General features: G+C 38.9%; 1 protein-coding gene across 1 annotated transcript; it reads right to left on the bottom strand.

Moving 5' to 3' along the window:
- Nucleotides 1-865: 865 nt before the first annotated feature.
- VPS18 (VPS18 core subunit of CORVET and HOPS complexes) lies at nt 866-18,742 on the bottom strand. Its single transcript, XM_032229495.1, is given in 6 exon segments — nt 866-2,803; nt 6,163-8,033; nt 8,378-8,395; nt 8,398-8,467; nt 13,324-13,469; nt 18,498-18,742. Coding segments are annotated over 6 exon segments (2,916 nt in total). The 5' UTR covers nt 18,577-18,742; the 3' UTR covers nt 866-2,071.
- Nucleotides 18,743-20,902: the final 2,160 nt, after the last annotated feature.

Raw genomic sequence — 20,902 nt, forward strand, 5'->3', positions numbered from 1 at the left:
AATTTATCCTTTAAAACTATATGAAACAGTTTATGTTACTTTAAATAGTAGATATGGTCAACTACTTTGTTCTCACTGACTCAAATATGACAAGGAATTTAGTTGTCCCAAACAACAGAAGTACAAGTCATAAAAAGTTTCTGTCTTGCAGCCTTCCTAAATATCCCTTTTGTTCTTAATTTGGCTTCATGAGTGTTGGGCTGCTATTAAACAAAGGTGTCTCACTTGACTATCAATCATGTTCTATTTTAATATACCACAAATTTAGTAATCAATGGTCTAGTAATTTGTGTTATCTGTACAAATAGCATTCATGTAAAATACAAGAGAGTAAACAATAAAAACTCAAGGTAAAACATTGAGCAGAAATTGTTTATCAGACGTGATCACATAGCACCAACAAGAAGCTAGCTTATATTCTAGTATTATACACTAACATTGCGGCAATAAGTCATTTCTTCTGTGATTCATCTAAAAATAATACAGTACAGCCACTGCCACTCATATTTTATCCCCTGACACAGCAATTTGACAAAAATTTTATTTTATAAACCTACAAATCTTATCAGCCAGAACTGATGTAGAAGTACGAACTTTCAGTTTATGCCTTCCCAGAAAACAACTTCTGAGGAAGCCAGATATTCAGGCAAAAAAGGTGGGGTAGTCTTAGCTGGACTATGAGCTATGTAAGAACATGTTTGTTCATACATCATGCTATGCAGTAGTTTTCACCATGGATGGTTGAAATCCACCACTTGGTTGACACATTAACACCAAGAATTCACACAATTTACAATATTAGACTCTGTTAGCAATCTCACAGCAGAAATGGCGAAAAAGCAAGGACAAAGTACACAACAGAAAGTCATTAGACAATAATTTCAGGACTCTTTAATAGGCAACTAAGCACAGAAAGTATAATTAATTACAAATCCATAGCCATTAAAGGTGGTTTAGCAGACAAATCTTTTGATACAAATATAATGTGACTTGTTATTCACAGTAATTTGAAACCAGTGCCCACAGAAAATGTAGTTTTCAGATACAAAGTCCCTTTTAACTACTCTTTATCTTGCATTCCCTGTTACCTAAATCTCTTGTACACTGCACATCACACTCCTTAAAAGAGAAGGGAATCAACTTTTAGCTTCAAACTTGCAGTCAACCATTCTTCTAACTAAATGTTCCGGTTTAATAATAAATTATCTGAACCATTTGCAAAGTTTACAGCTCATGGCATGCAGGATCCTAATTTTTGTTTGTCTAAATGCCACAAATTCAGATAAATATGCAGATGGAAGTAACAATGAGAATAATGACAATGCAATAGAAAATATCATTTGAAAACACGGAATGCTTTCAATCATAGTGCCCGCAGGTTATGCAAGCGTTTGCAGCTACTCAAGGAAACCTTCAAGGAAACCCAGAAAAAGTACAAGATAATTTAATGGACAATAATCAAAATATAGCATTTGTGCGTGCTGACTGAAAATTACGTTGGGAAACTTCCTTGCTATATCAATATACAATTGGGATGTTGTTAGAAATGGGACCTTGTGCATAATTTCGATAATTTATTAATTTTATCTAATATCATATGAGTAAACTTCCTTTTGGACATTGAAGTGCTATCTTCCTCATTTCTATTATTCTCCAATGTTCCTATTTACCAATAAGGTCCATTCCCCTGACAGATGAATACATTTGGACGTGACCTTGTGTATCTATTAATAAGAACCAAGGGAGCTCTTTGCATAAAAACAGGGTAAGCTTATGCAGCTGGGGATCCTCGCCTCTAATTATTCATAGAATTATGGGCATAGTTCAGATGTAATATATGCTATTATTTTAATTTGGTTTCTCAACACAAAAATCCATACGGTATTTAAGGTACGAATGTCTCTAAATTTATATTAGACAAATAGATTAGTAAAACAATCATGGTCACTGACCATCTATTCTTCACAATCAGTTTACAAAGAGCAGGATATAGTGCTTTTTAAACCTATTTTAGAATACGGGAGAATATCGGCCACATTTCATGTTTCATAGACAACTTCATTCTCATATCCTACAACCAGCTCTGCATCTCTTCGTGATATCTCTCTGGATCAATGAAAGGCTTATCAATGGATCGGATCATTATGTCACCACAATACACACATTCAGCTGCCACAATATCATCTATGTCAGCTTTTGTCTGTTCTCGACTTGGCTGACCTTTTCCTTGACCAAGAGTATCTGCTGTATCCTTATGGCGGTGATGGGATTTGGAAGGCTGGCTTGCAGCCAGCATCTTCTTTTGAAGGTCCTCCAGCTTAGCTTGCTTATAGGCAGGCAAGTTTGGGTAAACTGCCTGCAGAAGGCAATCATAGTGAAACATGTGGCCACAAAGAAAAAGGTAAAAAGGACGGTTTAGAAGTGGGAAATCACATGCTGCACACTTTTCTTGTGGTTCAACAGAGCCATATTTGTTTCTCATCTCCTGAATGTCATCCCTGATCCTTTCAGCACTTTGAGTGGCTTCCTCCATCTCTGTCTTCAGCTCCTCTATATGCTTGTTATAGGCCTCTAGAGAGTTGCAGATAGCTTCCTTGAAGTGATCGATGGTGACAAAGTCTGGGAAGAAAGGCAACACATCTTCAATCTTCAGCAGATTGCAACTAGAAAGACAAGCCATTGCCTTCTTAACATCCTTCTCTTCTTGTACAACATGACGAGCAATCTTCAGCCACAGTTTTTTTCTCAACTCCTCATCTTCTTCAGGAAGATCTGCACAGGATTTTGCCATATCTACATCCACCTTAAAGAGGGGGAACAAACAGTTATCCTTCTATCTCCTATCATAAAAAATACAGTTGAAAAAGTGTGAGGGAGATAATGTTGAAAGCAACAACACAAGGATACAAGAAGAGATATTTGTAGATATACTGTATGTCATTATCTTCAGCCAATACTGGATGCTGTTTTAGTAGTGGCAGATCATTTTAGAGATGACATTCTAAGATGCATCAAACCTAAAATTGTGGGAGAATAACATTTCCCCCCTTAACCCAGCCTATCCCTTTTTGCTGAGGAATTCCTAACCTGAACTGTGCCTTCAATCTCTGTTTATGAGTTTCCCATGAACAATGTTAATTGTTGTGGAGATGAAGTTGGCTACAGGTCCTTTTCATTTCATTTCATTCATTTATTTGTCTTGTATGCCGCCCACTCCCAAAGGACTCTGGGCGGCTCACAATAGACAAGGGAAGGGGAATAAATAGACAGAGACAACATTTTAAAAACACAACATTCACAATTTCCGTGGGACTGGATGTTTCACAAGCCCCCCGGCCTGCTGGAGCAGCCAGGACTTGGTGGCTTTGCGGAAGGCCGGGAGGGTAGTAAGGGCCCGGATCTCCACGGGGAGGTCATTCCAGAGGGCCGGAGCAGCCACAGAGAAGGCCCTCCCCCGGGGGGTCGACAGTCAATACTGGCTAGCTGATGGAATCCGGAGGAGGCCTAATCTGTGGGATTTAATTGGTCGCAGGGAGGTAATTGGCAGGAGGCGGTCTCTCAAGTACCCAGGTCCGATACCATGTAGGGCTTTAAAAGTAACGACTAGGACCTTGAAATGTATCCGGAGTCTAATAGGCAGCCAGTGCAGTTCGCGGAGGATAGGTGTAACGTGGGTGTACTGAGGTGCACCCACAATCGCTTGCGCGGCCGCATTCTGGACAAGCTGAAGTCTCCGAATGCTCTTCAAGGGCTGCCCCATGTAGAGCGCATTACAATAGTCCAGTCTTGAGGTCACAAGGGCGTGAGTGACTGTTCTGAGTGCCTCCTGGTTCAGGTAGGAACGCAATTGATGCACCAGGCGGACCTGGGCAAATGTCCCCCTGGTCACAGCTGACAAATGGTGTTCTAAGGTCAGTTGTGGGTCCAGGAGGACTCCCAAATTGCAGACCCCCTCTGAGGGGCGTATAATTTCACCCCCCAGCCTGAGAGATGGAATAGTTGGCCAATCTTTGGGAGGGAACATCAGAAGCCACTCGGTCTTGTCTAGATTGAGTGCCAACTTGTTTGCTCCCATCCAGACCCTAACAGCCTCCAGGCACTGGCACATCACTTCTACTGCTTCACTGAGTTGGCACGGGGCGGACAGATACAGCTGCGTATCGTCCGCGTATTGGTGGTACTTAATCCCGTGCCGGCGCATGATCTCACCCAGCGGCTTCATGTAGATGTTAAATAGGAGGGGGGACAGGACTGAGCCCTGCGGCACCCCATAATTGAGGGGCCTTGGGGTCAACCTCTGCCCTCCGACTAACACCGACTGTGACCTGTCCAAGAGGTAGGAGGAGAACCACCGCAGAACGGTGCCTCCCACTCCCACCTCTCGTAACCGTCGCAGAAGGATACCATGGTCGATGGTATTGAAGGCCGCTGAGAGGTCAAGGAGCACAAGGATAGAGGGGTGACCCCTATCCCTGGCTCGCCAGAGATCATCGATCAGCGCGACCAAAGCAGTTTCCGTGCTGTAACCAGGCCTTGATTTACAAACTGTAAATGACTATCTGAAGTTACTGCAACCTCAGAAAGGTTATTTATGACCCATCCTCAAACTTACAACTGTCCCATTACTTCATCAGTCACATGTTCACATTTTGGGTAGTTGGCAACAAATTTGTATTTACGATTGCATCATCCTGCAGTCATGTGATCACATTTGGTGATGATTTTGCCGTTTTCTGCCATTGGATGAGCTAGATTCAGATTTACAGTGGATATAGAAAGTCTACACCCCCTATTAAAATACCAGTTTTTTGAGGGGTAAAAAAATCAGATCAAGATAAATCACTTCAGAATTTTTTCTACCTTTAATATAACTTATAAGGTCTATAATTCAATTGAAAAACAAACTGAAATCTTTTAGGGGAAAATAATTAAAAAATATACAATAATATGGTTGCACAAATATGCACACCTCTTATAAGAAGGGATATGGCTGTGTTCAGATTTAACCAATGACATTCAAGCTGATGGTAGACAGAAGTCAATACACACCTGCCATCAATTAATATCCAAGCCCAGCTACATTTTGCAAAATCCTACATCATGTGTGTCAAAAGCGTGTGGGAAAATATGTTATGGTCTGATGAGACCAAGGATGAACTGGTTGGCCAGAGTTCCAAAAAGTATGTTTGGCGGAAAACAACACCACCACACAACACCAAAAGTATACCATATCCACCAAAGTGAAACATGGCGATGGCAGCATTATGCTTTGTGGCTGCTTTTCTTCAGCTGGAAATGGGGCTTTAGTCGAGGTGAAGGGAATTATGGACTGTTCCAAATAGCAGTCAATTTTGGCACAAAACCTCTGTTAAAAGGCTGATCATGAAGAGAAATTTTACCTTTCAACATGACAATAAAACACACCTCCAAATCAACAAAAATGCTTCACCAGAAGATCAAAGTTTTGGAATGGCCAAGTCAGAGACCTGAATCAAATTGAAAATCTGCAAGGAAGGTTCCAAGGCAAGATACTGCCATGCTGATAGGCTCCTATCTTAGAAGACTGAATGCTGTCATAAATCAACGGTGCTTCAACAAAGTATTAAAGGGAATACATATTTATGAATTATTAAATTTTCCCCTAAAGGTTTTCAGTTTTTAAATTGAATTGTACAGCTTATATTAAAAGAAGAAAATATTCTGAAGTTGGTTTATCCTGATCTAATTTTTTTACATCTCAAAAACCTGGTTTAACAGGGGTGTGTAGACTTTCTACATCCACTGTATGACATGATTTGCTTAATGACTATTGTAAAAACAGTCATAAAATCAAGTTCAATCTTTTGAGGACATGACTTCACTGCAATGACTTACTATCAGAATTCCGGGCTAAACTGTGGTTGTCGGTCAACAACTATCTATAAACAAGTCTTCATCTAAGACAGCAAGATAATTTTCATATTAAGAGAATCTGTTCCAATAGTATTTACTTTAGAACAGATTCTCTTAATATGAAAATTATCTTTCCTAATTCATTCTTGGTCTTCAGTCAACATTTGATCCTGCCTACCGTTTCAGCTTTTTAGATGATTATTTAAGAGATCCTGAAATTTCAAGGAGAAAAATGAAGGCAACCTGTTATTTATACAGAAGCATATTTACCTGTAAAGCTAGATCAACAGCTTCTTCATACATCTCCATAACTTTATAAACATGAACACAAGCCCGGTGGTGGCTATGTTCTGCACAAAGCCTAAGGGCGTACTTCAGGTCATAATGGATACTGTCAGCAAAGGTTCCAGCATGTTCCAGATAGGACAGTAATGAGTCAGGCCGACACAAAGCATAGAGTGACAACAAATAATTGTGAATGGCCTCCTGAGTTTCTTCTAGCTCATTCACACAGAATTCCATGTATCGAATGGCTTCATTGATCTGCTGGGTACTCCCACTCTGACTATAGGTGACAAGAGCAGGAATTAGCCTCTTAGCATCCAAGTCTTTGCCCATTTCAATCCAAGCATCTACTACTTTCTTGGGCATATGCTGGATCAAAATGGGAGAAAACTTGTAAAAGAGTTCCTCGTTCTTGATTCTGGATAGGACTTTTAATGCTTCGTCATAATTTTCATGTTGACAATAATGGGCTATCACTCGCTCATAATCATTCATTATGACAGCAAAGTATACCATGTGGTCTGTGTCCCCATGACTTGCCAACAGCTCATGTATAGTTGATCGATTGTTGCGGAGGGAGTCTTTGATTTTGGGGCTACTCAAGAAACTCCGGAACTTCTCCTTGGTCTTTTCATAGAGGTCTTGTTTTGACCCATCCCCAGCCAGCACCCCTAAGCGATTTAAATATAGTTCAGTTAACCAAGTGGTCAGCAGAGTTATTTGTGTTGTTTCAGACTGCTTCAAGCTAGCCAGTTTCTTTATCAAAAATTCCATCAGTGCCTCTTCCTGTTTAGCTTCAATAAATTTAAGAGCAATCTCCTCAAAGTAATTTTGGGTCAGTGCATAACACTTAGCACTATCCAGATATCTCTTGTTTTGGAAACAGTATTCTGCTTCTTTTGCCAGCACAATATCTAGGCACTCGGGACGGTCTTTACAGTACTCTTTAGCCAAATCAAATTTGTTGATATTCATGTACATCTTCCACACATCACGGGATTCTCGCTGAATGTTATATCGAAACACAACTTTCTCAGTGTGAATCCAGATTTGTCCAAATGCAGGGTCTTTGATCATACGCTTTAGCGAGCCAAACTTTTCTAGGAATACGTCCTGGAAAACAACTTGCCCATTCAAAGTGCATACAGCCTTCACTCTATCAGGAAAAAGCAGCAGAAAATGAAACTGGGTGAGCACTATGGAGATGGGCTTATTGGCTAGTGTGTCTACATCAGAAGGATATTCCCACACTTGCTCATCACTCAGAACAGAATCAGGACGTCCATAATCCAGAGAACCATACAAAACCCCATTACCCATCATCCAAGCAAAAGCACTGGGCGAAGAACGAAGCTTGGGAGTGTAGAATGCAATTTCACTGTAGCCAAGACTAGCCGGAAACTCTCGAAATCCAGGCAAATGATCTTCAGGCATGCTAAATATGGTGCCGAAGGCTTGAGGCTCTGACCCTTCCGGAATCTTGCCAACAAACTGGAAAAGCCTCTTATGAGTGGTGGCAATGATAAACCATTTTCCATCAACTCCTCGTTCTATTTCAATGCAACAGACTGGGGCAGGACCAGCTTCCTCCTCCACAGTATAAATCAGGCGGAAATATTGATCAGGATTAGTACTAAAGAGACTGCCTTCAGTGACAGAAATCTCAGCCTCGTATATTTGGCCTTGTGATGTTCCAACCAAAATGGGGCCAGTGTTTATCTCTGTACCAAAAATTTTGTTCCAACCCACACTTTCAATCAAATGACCTTTCCAACGCGAAAGAAGCCGTATCTTTTGAGTACTTCTGTTCAAGTACAGACACTCACTGCTACTCAGCGCAATGATAAGATGGGAACCTGTAGAGAAACAGGATAAAAAGGAAGTAATTTATAATTACAGGAAGGACTAAACAAGAAGCTTGGATGTTTGAGGAAGGCTATGAATTAGATTTCACAGCCCCCAAATATTCAAAAATACTCAGGATTACATTTTCAGAGTCCCATTGGATAGTTCTAAAGGCTCATCTATGCTAGTCAGCATCCATTTTTCAATAGTTTGATATCTATAAAAGCTATAAGGAAAACAAAACAGTAGATTTTCTGAGAGAAAATATACTGAGATAAAACACAGTCAGAACACAATATTTATACTATTTACCAAAATATCAAATAGCCTTCTGCAATCCCTATTATCCTCTTACCTGTGTGGTCCAGAAAAGTTTATAAACGCTGGCTTCATCTTTTCGTCCAAGTTCAACCTGATTGGGCTCATCCGCCTTGGCTACGTCAGTCTACATAAAAAGGGAGGAAAGCAACTCTTGAAAGATTGGAAGAAAAGAGGTAGAAACACTGTCATAAAACAGTTTATGAAGACAGTTTCATGCAATTTTTTTTTTCAAAATAGATTTTACTTTTCGTAAATCTACACTCATTTCAACAAAGATCATGAGACTAAAAGTGCCACAATCAAGAGTCTATGATTTTATTGAGGCACAAATACTATTAATAGCAATAATAAACCACACAGAACCTGGCTGTCTGAGGGATAAGTCTTGCTATGAATTTTCCTAGTTATCTGAATGAGCCGGTGAGGCCCTTTGGAAAGTGCCCCATTATCAGAAAGTTCACCATCTGGTACTCATATAGCTCCATAGGAAATGCTTTCCCCAGGGAGGAGTGATTGGATCCACTTTCCCAGTATAATTTCTGTGATTTGAGGGCAAATTATTATTTAAAAATATGTATTTACTTTTGTACATGCAGTTAGTGGGCCATTAATATTATTTCACTATGGGTAACCAGTGGCTGATTTTTCTTTGCAGCAATAAGCTTAACCTTAAACACAGATTAACACAACTGCTGTATTTGTATAACATGCTATCCTCAAATAAGTAATGTCATGGTCAAATGTGTCTGTCTGGTTTACACAGTAAGCAAGAAAATTACAGAATTCCCCAGAGGCAGAGAATGACAATCTATCCATTTTCTTTTTCGCTGTTGTACAAGCCAAAATGTAAAATAATAAAAATGCAAGATATAAAAAACCGAATTTATTCAAAACAGGAACTCAAAACCGAATTTATTCAAAACAGGAACTCAGAAATCAGTCATCAAAACTGACAATTTCCACAACAGTTCCATAAACTAGGAAAAAAACTTCCTGTTGTCTTTCACATTTGAAAATTATGTTAATGTTAGGTTTATTTTTTTCAAATCTAGCCCAGTATAATCTACTCTGTCTGACAGAAGCTTTCCTCTGAGGCAGAGATGATATATCCATCGTTATCTGGGTAAAAGTTGATTTGTTCTTTCTTTGCTGAAAATATCAGCTTTAGATTCTAAGAGTTTAACTCCCAGAATACAGGTTTTTGTTTCAAGTGTGGGTGGGATGCAAGCTACATTTTGCAACAGCAAGGTACAAGAAATGAACAAAGTATCAGCCATTTTAACATACACATAGTCTGAAGGAAAAGGCAGAGATGCATAAAGCACTGTCCTGGGTCAGCATATATTCTATTTAAGCATTCTATTTAACTCATGAGATATACCTGAATGTACAGCACTCTTGTCACTAATGCTTCAGAGAGACTTTTGATAATCTTCCAAATGAGCTCAAATAACTAGTGTATTATGACTGACTATGCACAAAACTGCAGGGACTTCTCCAATCACCAAGAGTCGACCATTGGGAAGGAGGAGGGAGGGAGGGCATCAAAATGGATCTGCTATAATGGTTTTTTTTTTTGAAAACTATTTTTTATTTCATTTCCTTTTCCTTTTTATACAATCACTTATATACTGTGCAATTAAAAAAGCAATAAACACAACTCATCTTCTATTCCACCATGGAAAACCAACATAACACTTCAATCCTCCATACACCCTTTCTTCTCCCCCTCCAACTTCATTTCTCCCCTCCAGCATTCCCCTCTTCTATTTCCCCTCCCCCTCAAACATTCCTTTCTCCCTTCCCTCCATCTCACCTCCTTACATTCCCCTCTCACTCCCTCTTGACTCCTCCCTCTTCTTTCCCTCTACTCCTCACTTCGGTGTATTTCTACTATTCATTAATCTATTCAATTTGTATTTTACACTAAAATTATAGAAAAAAAAGGGGGAAATAAAAGAAAAAGAAAAAAAAAGAAAAAAGAGCACAGTATACAATGCATTTTATTGTTTTGAAAATTGAAACTATATCTCCCCCCCTCCCCCCCATGAACCCCCCTCCCTAGCCCCTTCCGACTTCCAGATCCATTCCCCGGCATAACTCTTTATCAAGCACAGTCTGGAGTATATTAAAACCGAATATATTAAGAATTAAAAGATAAAAAAGAAAAGAAAAAAAGAAAGGAATAATAAAAGAAAAAAAAAAGAAAAAAAAGAAAAAAAAGGAAAAAATCAATAAACTCTCTACATTAAGCTCAGCTTCCCATCATTATTAAAACTAAGCAATGTGCATCATTCCTAATCTCAGTTAATTATTACTTGCAGGATTTCAAACTATGTGGAAACCAAGTGAGTTAATCAAATAAAATTCTACTGTAGCTAGGAGCCTTATCTCTTTATCTAAATATGTGTCCATTTCAAACCTTTAATTTTTCTCTTTACCTCCTTTCTATAAAGCAATTTAAACACCTCAAATATTCTCACGGTTTCCGTTCTAACTCCTCTCATCCTGCCTCTACCCGTGTCCATATATATTTTATTATCATCCGTACTCCTCTCATGTTTGCTTCCGCCTTCCTTCGAACTCCCTGAATATATCCTTACAAACATTATATTCAAATAGCAATGGCAATTTCTATAAAATCAACTTACTTCTGGCTCAAAATAAGCTCTAATTGAACCTTCACTACCCCGCCCGTCTGCACCACACTTCCCAACTCCATTCAACCTAAGCCACAATCCAGAAACATCACAATCTCCGCCCTCCTCACCCTAGAGAATAAATCATAAACAATTTATATAAAAGTTCAAAGTTATCCTTCAAGTCTTTTTTTTTTAAGTCCCATACAGTATATTTTCCGAGAAAATCAACAGGATTTCTTTCAGCCTTAATGTCTCTTCATCGGTATAACCACTATACCATTTTATATAAGACAGAAGTCACAAAGTATTATTCAACTTAAAATTAAGCAAATGTTTTGGAAGCATAACTAAATCCTTGTTCGCTGCTCTTCTGCCCTTCCGGGGGGGAAAAAACGATAACTCCCCGCCTTGTAGTTGTGTGTTTTGGTTGTTTCTCTTCTACTTCTCCTTGTCTTTCTCCGTTCCGGGTGATTCAGGAAGTCCCGCCTTCAGGATCTTGTAGTAAAAATCTTGGCTTCCCAACAGAGTTGAGGCGATGTTTCTGGTCGTCAAATGTAACCGTAATACCAAATGGCACCTTCCATCTGTACTCTATTTGATTATTTCTGAGTTCTTTAGTTAGAAAAGCATAGTCTCTCCTGGATCTTAACATTTGGGGTGGTATTTCTTTGAAGACGATCAGTCCTGTCCCATCAATTTGCAGCCTGTTATTGTAAAACTCTTGTAGTATCACGTTTCTGGATTCTTTTGTAGCAAAATATATAACTATATCTCTCGGAAGCTATCTCTGTTTTGCTGTCCACGAATTATGGGCGGTAAATTTTTGGATCTGCCAATCAAAGTTGAGTCCCGGACTTCCCACCAAACGACTGACAGCCTCAAAAGGTCTGTTTCAAATTCTCCTGTTCATTTTCAACCGCAATCCCCTAACTCTTATTGCAAACGCAGTCTTTTTATAATTTGTCATAACAAGTTGTCTTCTGCATTTTCAACTTCCTGTTGCAACATTTCAATTTTAGATGTCAGATTAGAATTAGCTTTTCCCCAAAAGTTCCAGTTTAATCTTCCATGCCTGCAATATAATCTGTCATTACAGTTATAACCTCGATCGTATTCTCCTTTGTTTGAGCAATCTTGGCATCAAGCTTATCACATAATTCCGAAACAAGTTGCTTCATTTCCGCGCTAAATTCTTTTAGAGTTTCAAAAAAGAAATTCTTTCGTTAACAAATCTCCAGTAGAGGGCGTAGAAGGCAAAGGCTTGCGGCTTTATGGCGATTGCTTGGGAGGTATTAATTGAAAAGACGTTTAGGTTGCTTTGATTTGGGAGCCATTGTAAAAGAAAAAAAAAGAAAACAAACAAAGTCTCTGTTCACCTTGATTTAAGATAAAATATTTGAATAAACTTTTGGCAATTAGTAAAAAGAAGTCTTCAGGAAAACGGGGCTACTTAAATATATCATATATCAAATGCGGAAGCTGTAAAATCGCCATTTTGAAAAGCAGTTAGACACGGAGTTTTTTATAAAATTGAAGCTGGTATTTTGAGTAATAATAAAAAAAAAAGGTTCTCAGGAATGGTCGCTGCTCAGATTGATTTTCAATAGCTTAGATTTGTCCTGAGGGGGGGGGGGACAACCTGCCTTGAGCTGAAAAAAAACAGGTGAGAAGATCTGGCTGGAGTAAAAAAAAAAAAAAACCCAGCTTTTGTTGAACCTCTTTTCCGTTCACAAGCGAAAAACAAAAGGCTGTGAACTACAAAGAGATTCTAACGACTGAGTTCCTCCCTGCCCCTTTCTTGCCTGAAAGGGGAGATATCTATAGATTTTTTAGATATACAAACCAGAACTCTGAGGGCAGCTCCTTTGAGCCACTGGCGACGGCAGGCTCCTCCCCCGGAAGTTGTCCTGCTATAATGTTATGGGTGCAGCGAAATGGAATGATATTAAGACTGATGGCACAGACTCTGCATTGGTTTCCAACTTTTCCCAAATTAATTCAGAGCCTCCATGGCTAATTTTGAAGTCCTTTAGATTCAAAAACTGAAAGAATGCTTCTCTAGCTATATCAGCCTGCCCTATTTTTAAGGTTTGCAAGGAAGGCTCTCCTTAAATATATCGTATTCATGATGTGATAATCAGAGAAAGGATATTCTTACAAAACAATATTATGCAAAGATGCAACTGGCTCTCATCTTGCAATTATCACAATCCAATTCAAACTTTGTTTCCCCCACCCTTTTAATGCTTTCACTTTTTTATGTTTACAAAGCAGACAATTTTGTTCTAATTTCTTTGAGAGATTGTCTCTAAATATGTAAAGAAAGTCTAAGTAGCACTTACCTAAATATTATGTCATTTCCAAGACTCATACACAGTTGGTTAGTTGAGACAATCATACTATTAATCTTCTTGGGAGGTGTGAAGTCAATTCTCTGTTTGTTAAAAATTGGTGTTTCTTTTTCTAGGCGAGCATTTACATATCCTTAAAAGCAGGAAAGAAATCAATAGTTCTTAAAAAATGAAATCAAACAGCAATACAACCCAAGATTTTATAAGATTTTCCCTCCCTAATTCCAGGTTCTAGAAAAATGAAACGTCCATTTATGCTAATTAGTTGCTATTACTTTTATTATCATATCTGATTGATTTGATCCAATTTCTCCTCAATTCTGGAATAATAGGGAGTGGAGTGAGGAAAATAGATGTCTTAATCTTAAGATATAATGTTAAGGCATCTACCTTGTAACAACCCTAGATAGCTCTAAAAGTTGATCCTGGTACAACTACTTTTGACACCACAGGGCACACAACTCATAAGCTGACATTGCACTTTCCTAGTAACAGGTACCACTGAGGAGATTTTATTAAGCAGAACGAACAGATACAGGTAGTCCTTGACTTATGACCACAATTAAGCGCAACATTTCTATTGCTAAGTGGGACATTTGTTAAGTGAATTTTGTGCCATTTTATCATCTTTCTTGCCACATTTGTTAAGTAAATCACTGCAGTTGTTAAATGATTAATCCAGGTGGTTAAGTGAATCTGGCTTCCCTATTGACTTGCTTGTCAGAAGGCTGCAAAAGGTGATCACCTGACCCCAGACACTTCAACTGTCATAAACGAGTCTGAATTTTGATCATGTGACCATGGGGATGCTGCACGGTCCTAAGTGTGAAAAATGGTCGTAAGTTCAACCTTTGTTCCGTTCCATTGTAACTTTGAACAGGTCACTAATGAACTGTTGTAGGTCTGGAGCTGTATTATAAAGTCTGAGAAATTTAAGTAGGTTTAAGTCTAGCCTTTTCCAAAATTCTGCCAAAGCAAATATATCTCTTCTCAAGATCAGAGAGAAATTCACTGCATTCAAGCAAACTGGAACATAACATAATCCTATGAATCAAATAGATGTTTGGTCAAATACAAATAGATAGCATCAGAGTTTGAGACCACATATGGCTTTACATATGCCCACTTTTTCTAGTTTTACGTTTCTTACAAATATACAAGTACCAGGAAACTCTATAAATAATGTCTGCTAAAAGGATATGCCAAGGTTACCACAGCGTACAAGTAAATAAGAAATGGACAACCTCTTGTGGGTAAATAATAGCAGTTTCACTGGGACCGGAAAGGGACTTTTATGCAGAATTGTGAGCCTGGAAAAGTTTACTGGTAATATTTATTCAGAAGAACAAGAAAAACCACAGCAATCTTTTTTTTTACAATTTAAGTTTGTGTACTATAAATTTGTTTTTCATTTTACCAGAAAGAAATCCCTGTTTCAGCATTTGCAAACTGTTTTCATTTGTCAAAGCAATTGGTCTCATGCCACTTCTTTTTTGAGAAGTTCCCTAAGACTGGTCCTCCTGGAATATCATAGAGCCACCTAGTGGCTGCCCTCAATAATGACTCTTTATGTGAAAGAGGCACACTGCCTTAAATAGAAGAGTTTCAACTTCCCCTTGATTGTATTTGTTTGGTTAAAGGGGTGAAAGTAACACTAGAGAATTGGAACAAACTGTGTAGCTGTAAAGTATCATAAGCCTTAGGTTGTTGGCTCCATTTCTTCTTTTTTTCCCAACTGTTATGATTTTTTGGTCTTTTTTGTGTCATGATTTATGACCCAATTGAGCCCAAAATTTCCTTGCTAGACAAGACTGTTGTTAAGTGAGTTTTGCCCATTATACAGCCTTTCTGGCCACATTTGTTGAGTGGATCGATGCAGTTAAGTTAGTAACAAGAGCCAAGGTGGTGCAGTGGTTAAATGCAGCATTGCAGGCTTACTGCTAGATCAGCAGGTCAGCGGTTTCAAATCTCACCGGCTCAGGGTTGACTCAGCCTTCCATCCTTCCGAGGTGGGTAAAATGAGGACCCAGATTGTTGGGGCAATATGCTGACTCTCTGTAAACCGCTTAGAGAGGCCTGAAAGGCCTATGAAGCGGTATATAAGTCTACTGCTATTGCTATTGCTATTTTTAAGTGAATCTGGCTTCCCCATTGACTTCCGCTTTGCAAAAGGTTCACATGATCTTGGGACACTGCAACCATCATAAACACATTTGGGTGGCCAAGCATCTGAATTTTGATCATGGAGATGCTGCAATGATTCTAAGTGTGAAAAATGCTCCTGTCATGTTTTCAGTGCTGTTGTATCTTCAAATGGTCACTAAATGAATAGTTGTAAATTCTCTCTCTATTTACTCTCCTTTAAAACTACCTAATCGCACACTACAGGAAGCAAGGGAAGCCTCTATTATTGAAATGACCTGAATAGGACCGAGAAACAGAATGAACCTTTTCAAAACAGGAGCCAGACTATGGAATTCAGTGGCCTTGTACATCTGCCTCAGGATCTCTTTGAGTGCTTTCAACTACATTTTAGTGCCAGCTGTTATTCTTCAGATCCTGCACTGCAGACCACTGTGAGAAAATGGTAAAGGGCAAGGATATAATTTTTTCTTAAAAAAATAAGCAAACGTATAGTGTTCTAAGCTGAGGAAGGAAAGGATGAGAAATTCATCTGAGAGTGAGAAATAGAAGAGAAGACAGGAAGAAGTTGTACCAATCTTGTCTGGGACATTTAAAGATCAAAGCTGAGATTCTATTCCCACCCCCACTGCTTAAACCAGTGGTCACCGACTGGTAGAAAATGTTGTTGGCCTGCAGAAAAATTATTTGCATTTTTATATTGCATTAAATAACTATTTATCTTTTAAAAAAAAAATCATGTTAGTGGTCCACAGGATTTAAAATTATGAATTTAGTGGTCCCTGAAGTCTGAAAGATTGGTGACCCCTGGTTGAAACTGTTTGCTCAGAAGAAAGTAACACTAGGCTACAGGGACATTAAAATAACATGCACAACTGGACTGCAGTCCATTCACAACCAAAAAGAAGCTCTGTCTTCTGGCACTTCATTTTCTGACCAAAAATATACTTCTGATTTGAATTTAACTATATGTAGAGAGTTATATATAGCCTAAGTTAACAAGAAAAAAAAAGATCAAGAATACAGATTATAACAAATGTTGCTAATGCCAAAGCTTTAACTAAATAATGATGTTAATATACTAAATATCTAAAAATAAATTAATTGAAAAAAAATTTGTACATTTTGCAAAAAAATGTGCAATTTTTCCTCTCTGAAGTTTCTCTCTCTTTCCTCGCTCAAGTTTGTAATTAAGAAAGCAATATGCCATACGCCATAATCTTTACCCCTTCATTGCTTTTCAAAGGCAAGCTTCTTCAAAAGTAAAGAGTAAATGGAATGGATGCAACAGACACTCCACTGAAAGCAAGCACTCAAGAAATATAATATATATATTATGCCATTGTACACAGCTAAAGAAGCCAGCAGATAGGCAGCCAAAAATATGCAAATCCAAACAACTGTGGCAATTTTTTTAATGATCATTGCTTAGCCATAACATTTTTAAAGAAATTAATTCCAATTCTTAATTAAGTCTAACTATAGGAACAATAATTTAACAAATACATCCCAAAGAAAAATAATCTTTTCTGCCAAGATGAATCATATTAACAAAACAGTTAAGTAACCCTACTTGTGGTTTTATTAAATTTTGCGTCCTGTGTCACACTTCTGCATTAACTTGGCACTGCTTTTCACTGGCTAGTGATTTGGAATGTGCCATTAACTCCACGCAGCTAAGATACTGAATTCTTGGTCCCATGAAATGTTCAAGTTACACACTGCAGTCTTTTGTTTGGGTATCAGTTTTCACTAATAGAATTGAAAGCAAATGTATTCTTACTTAAGGGCTTTAATAAGTTTGTTGTTTTGTGAAAATAAATGTATAAGCCTTGCGGAGAGATGGGCAGCAAACAAAATTTAAAAATAAATAAAAATAAAAGAAATAAGTGATTTCTACTTAAATTCCTGGTTAAATACTTAGTGGTTAAATACTGTGTTTTATAGTTCATCAAATTGACTTTCCCTGTATCAGGAAACCACCAGAGTGTTAGAGTGATAGAACCCATTAAAGCCAGAGCAGATACATTAACGAGTCTTTAGGTCCTAAGTAGAGTAACAATGGTATACAATAGTATAAATATTAAATAATATCTTCCAAATTTTTAATCTAAGTGAGTGGATAATTATTTGGGATGCAATTAAGCCTGCCTGCAGTCAGCTTTTATCAGGACAAGCTGATTTTTTTATTTTATTTTTTAAAAACACAGATAATACAAATAGTACATATAAAACTGAATGCAAAAAAAGAAAGAAAAAAAACATATTACAGTTCACCCCCACCCCCTGGAGACCTCCACCCCTTATATTTCTTAGATATACAATATATTCCAAATGTGCCCTTAATCCTCCAAAATAACATATATTATTGAGTAGGTTTATTCCCTTTGCCTTCCACCAAACTCTGATTTTATAAAATCCCCTCCATATTTCATTATAATTATTTACTTTAATCATCCCTTTTTTAAAGTTTAATTTCTGTTGTCAATTTATCATTTGTTGCCATACTCCAAATTTCATTATACCACTCATTTCTTGAATATCAGGACCAGCTGATTTAAGGCCAGCATCTTGTAAAACCTTTCATCAAGTTTTGCGTAATTGCAGAGCAATTCGAAGCAGATCCCGACGCTCAGCAGCAGCTCAACAGAGCTAATTCCGAGAGAAATAAGTGTAAAAATGCCGCTTCGTGATAAGTTTTTTTTTAAAATAAATATATAAATAATAAAAATAAATGAATAAATAATAGCGGAAGGGAGCAAAATTTACCTTAAAATTGGCGTCAAACGAATTGCGCGTCTACCTCTTTAGTGAAATGCGTCCCTTTCCGAAACGCTGCGAGTGGGCGTGTCAGGAAAAGGGCCGACATAGCACACAATTCGACTGAGACAACCGCGGCTGCACACCAAGATAACACGGAGCCCATTTCGCGGAGAAGCCCCGTTAAGCTCACCAGCGAAAAAAACAAAAAAGGGCGATATAAAGACGGCCGGAGGCCCCCCCCCCCCTCCTCTCCTACCCGTGTGTGGGATGCCCAGGTTCACACGACTCTGCTGCGAGGAGGTGGAGTGGGAAAGCGAGGCCACGTACTCGTCCATGAATTGTAGCCATGGCTGCGGCTGCTGCTACCGCAGTGGCTTCGGTACGGCAACCGCAACGTTGTCCCCTCCGCCTAGCGGAATCTTCCCGATGACACCCGCCAGGCCTCAGCCGATTCCGCATCATTGAAGGGCCCGCGGCGCTTCCTGTTTCCTGTGGGGAACCTAACCATAGAGATGTTCGCGTGAGAACGGAAGAGGCCCCCTGTGGAGCCGGTCCCTGCTCGGTCGGGGAAAAAGCGTCGTTGTGGACGCACAGCGAGGGGTCAGCGAGACTTTGCCTACTCCCGATATGGAGAGGATAGACAGAACAACAGAGGAGCGGTTTTTCCTCTTCTAGCCCAGGAAGGTCCTCCAACACATAGAGTAAAGAGGCGCGTGTGTGGTGTACAGAACAACAAGGAGCGTTTTTCCTCTTCTAGCCCAGAAAGTTCCTCCAGCCATAAAGAGGCGTGTGTGTATGTGTATGTCTCGCCTTGGTTGTGGTGGGGAGCAGGGGAGGAGAACAATTTTTTTAGAAGTGCAAAGGAAAAGGTCTAGGATTACTTGGCTTTCTTCTTCAGCGCCCCAGTGTGTTCTGAAGGTGTGTGTGTCTGTGTATGCCATACACACATACTCAAATGTACACCAGCTGCCGTACATCAGACCATGTTCTGTGGTATATTTAGTGTGCTGCATGAATCCAGCTGTATTTTGGGCGGCTTTTTAAACATCTGGCTTGTGAGTGTTTAAATGGAATTTGTGGTGAGGGCATTAAGGTAAACTGGGCTATGAATGTACGTACTGAATGTTAACATGTGGATCCTAAAGAAGGTAGTTCTGAGTTAATTCCTGGCCTAAAGAAGATGAGCTGCCACCCATCACCTTCATAGGTTATTATCATAGCCCACCCCAGACAGTTTATGGACATCTTATAAATGTAACAAATTTCAGCAGGCACTTGTGAAATTTCCCAGCAACCTAGTGGGTAGTTCCATCAATTGCCTACATAGCCTCTGGTTCTTAAGACAGTTGCTCCCTTAGATGCCTTTGTTTGCTGATCAAAGTTGGCTTCTTGGTTTGCTGACAGTCGGTGGGAGATGAAGCAGTGGAAGCAATACCTGAGGTGGCCCCAGTGGATGAAGAAAAGAAATGAAGAGCATGGGTACAAACTCAGGTTTGAGCATTAAGGGAGTAATGATAATAAGGGAGATGAAGTGTCTCTACTTTTCCTCCTTTAGTATACAAGATGGGTTGCCAGCAACAGCCTTCTTTAGGGTGGCAAACTCTTCAAGTAGGGGAGACACCATTAGATCTATAGTCTGGTATCTGTGATTGTTTACACATATTCTGCTGGTAGTCAGACAGATTTGCCAAAGTCTTGACTCTAGGAGGTTTGTGAGGAAGATTGGAGAATGTCAACTGGAGCCAGGAAGTAATCAGAGAACTATTTCGTGCAGGCTTGAAAGAGATTGTGCCCCCTTTCTTGATCCAAACCAGTCTCCAACATTCCCTAAAAAGAGAAGGTTGTTGGGAGGCAACTTCAGAGCATCCTAAACAAAGAGCATTACTTGGATCCTTTTCAGTTGGGATCAGGCCTGGACATAGGATGGAAATTGTGTAGTTCATGTTGCCTGAACGTAGATGGAGGTGTGTAGCCTGCTTAGTCCTCATTTCCTTTGATATCATGACCACGGCATCCTTCTGGATTTTGTGCAAGAGTGAGGATTAGGGACACTGCTTCAGTATTAATAGTCTTTCCTAAATAAATTGTTCCTTCTACTTTTAACATTCACATGAATTATTGTGGACATTTGTTGCTTGCTTGTATGTATCAGTTGGCTGATGATACCCTGTGACATCTCTCCCAAGCACTCAAATGATACAGTTGAAGTTTTGTGTTTGTGCCTGGAAGCTGATGGGATAATTATATCAAAAGAGGAGAATTAATAATACAAGCATTTTTCTTCTCTCCCTTTTGTTCTGTTGTAGATATTTTTTTTATTTTTATTTTTAGTTCTGCCTAATTGTATTCATTGAACAAAAGAGGAACATCTCATTTTTTTTAAAAAAAAAAAAGCTATCTTACTCATTTACTTTTCCCATGAAGTGAAAATAGCTCAGAGGAAATCAGTAGTTGAAAATCTATTTGTGTTCAGCTTTCCAAAGGATGCATGAAACAAGGAAACCAGCAAGCCAGTGCTATGTGCCACAGGGAAGCAAAAAAAAGGAGGGGGGAGCTTCCTTCCTGAAATAAATTCAAATGCTTACTTTTTTCATCAATATAAAAATTAATTATTCTGGACAAAACAAGTGGTAAATAAACCTAACAAATAATTTTAAAGAA

Source organism: Thamnophis elegans, chromosome 1, assembly GCF_009769535.1.
Source record: "Thamnophis elegans isolate rThaEle1 chromosome 1, rThaEle1.pri, whole genome shotgun sequence".
Classification (NCBI taxonomy): Eukaryota; Metazoa; Chordata; class Lepidosauria; order Squamata; family Colubridae; genus Thamnophis; species Thamnophis elegans.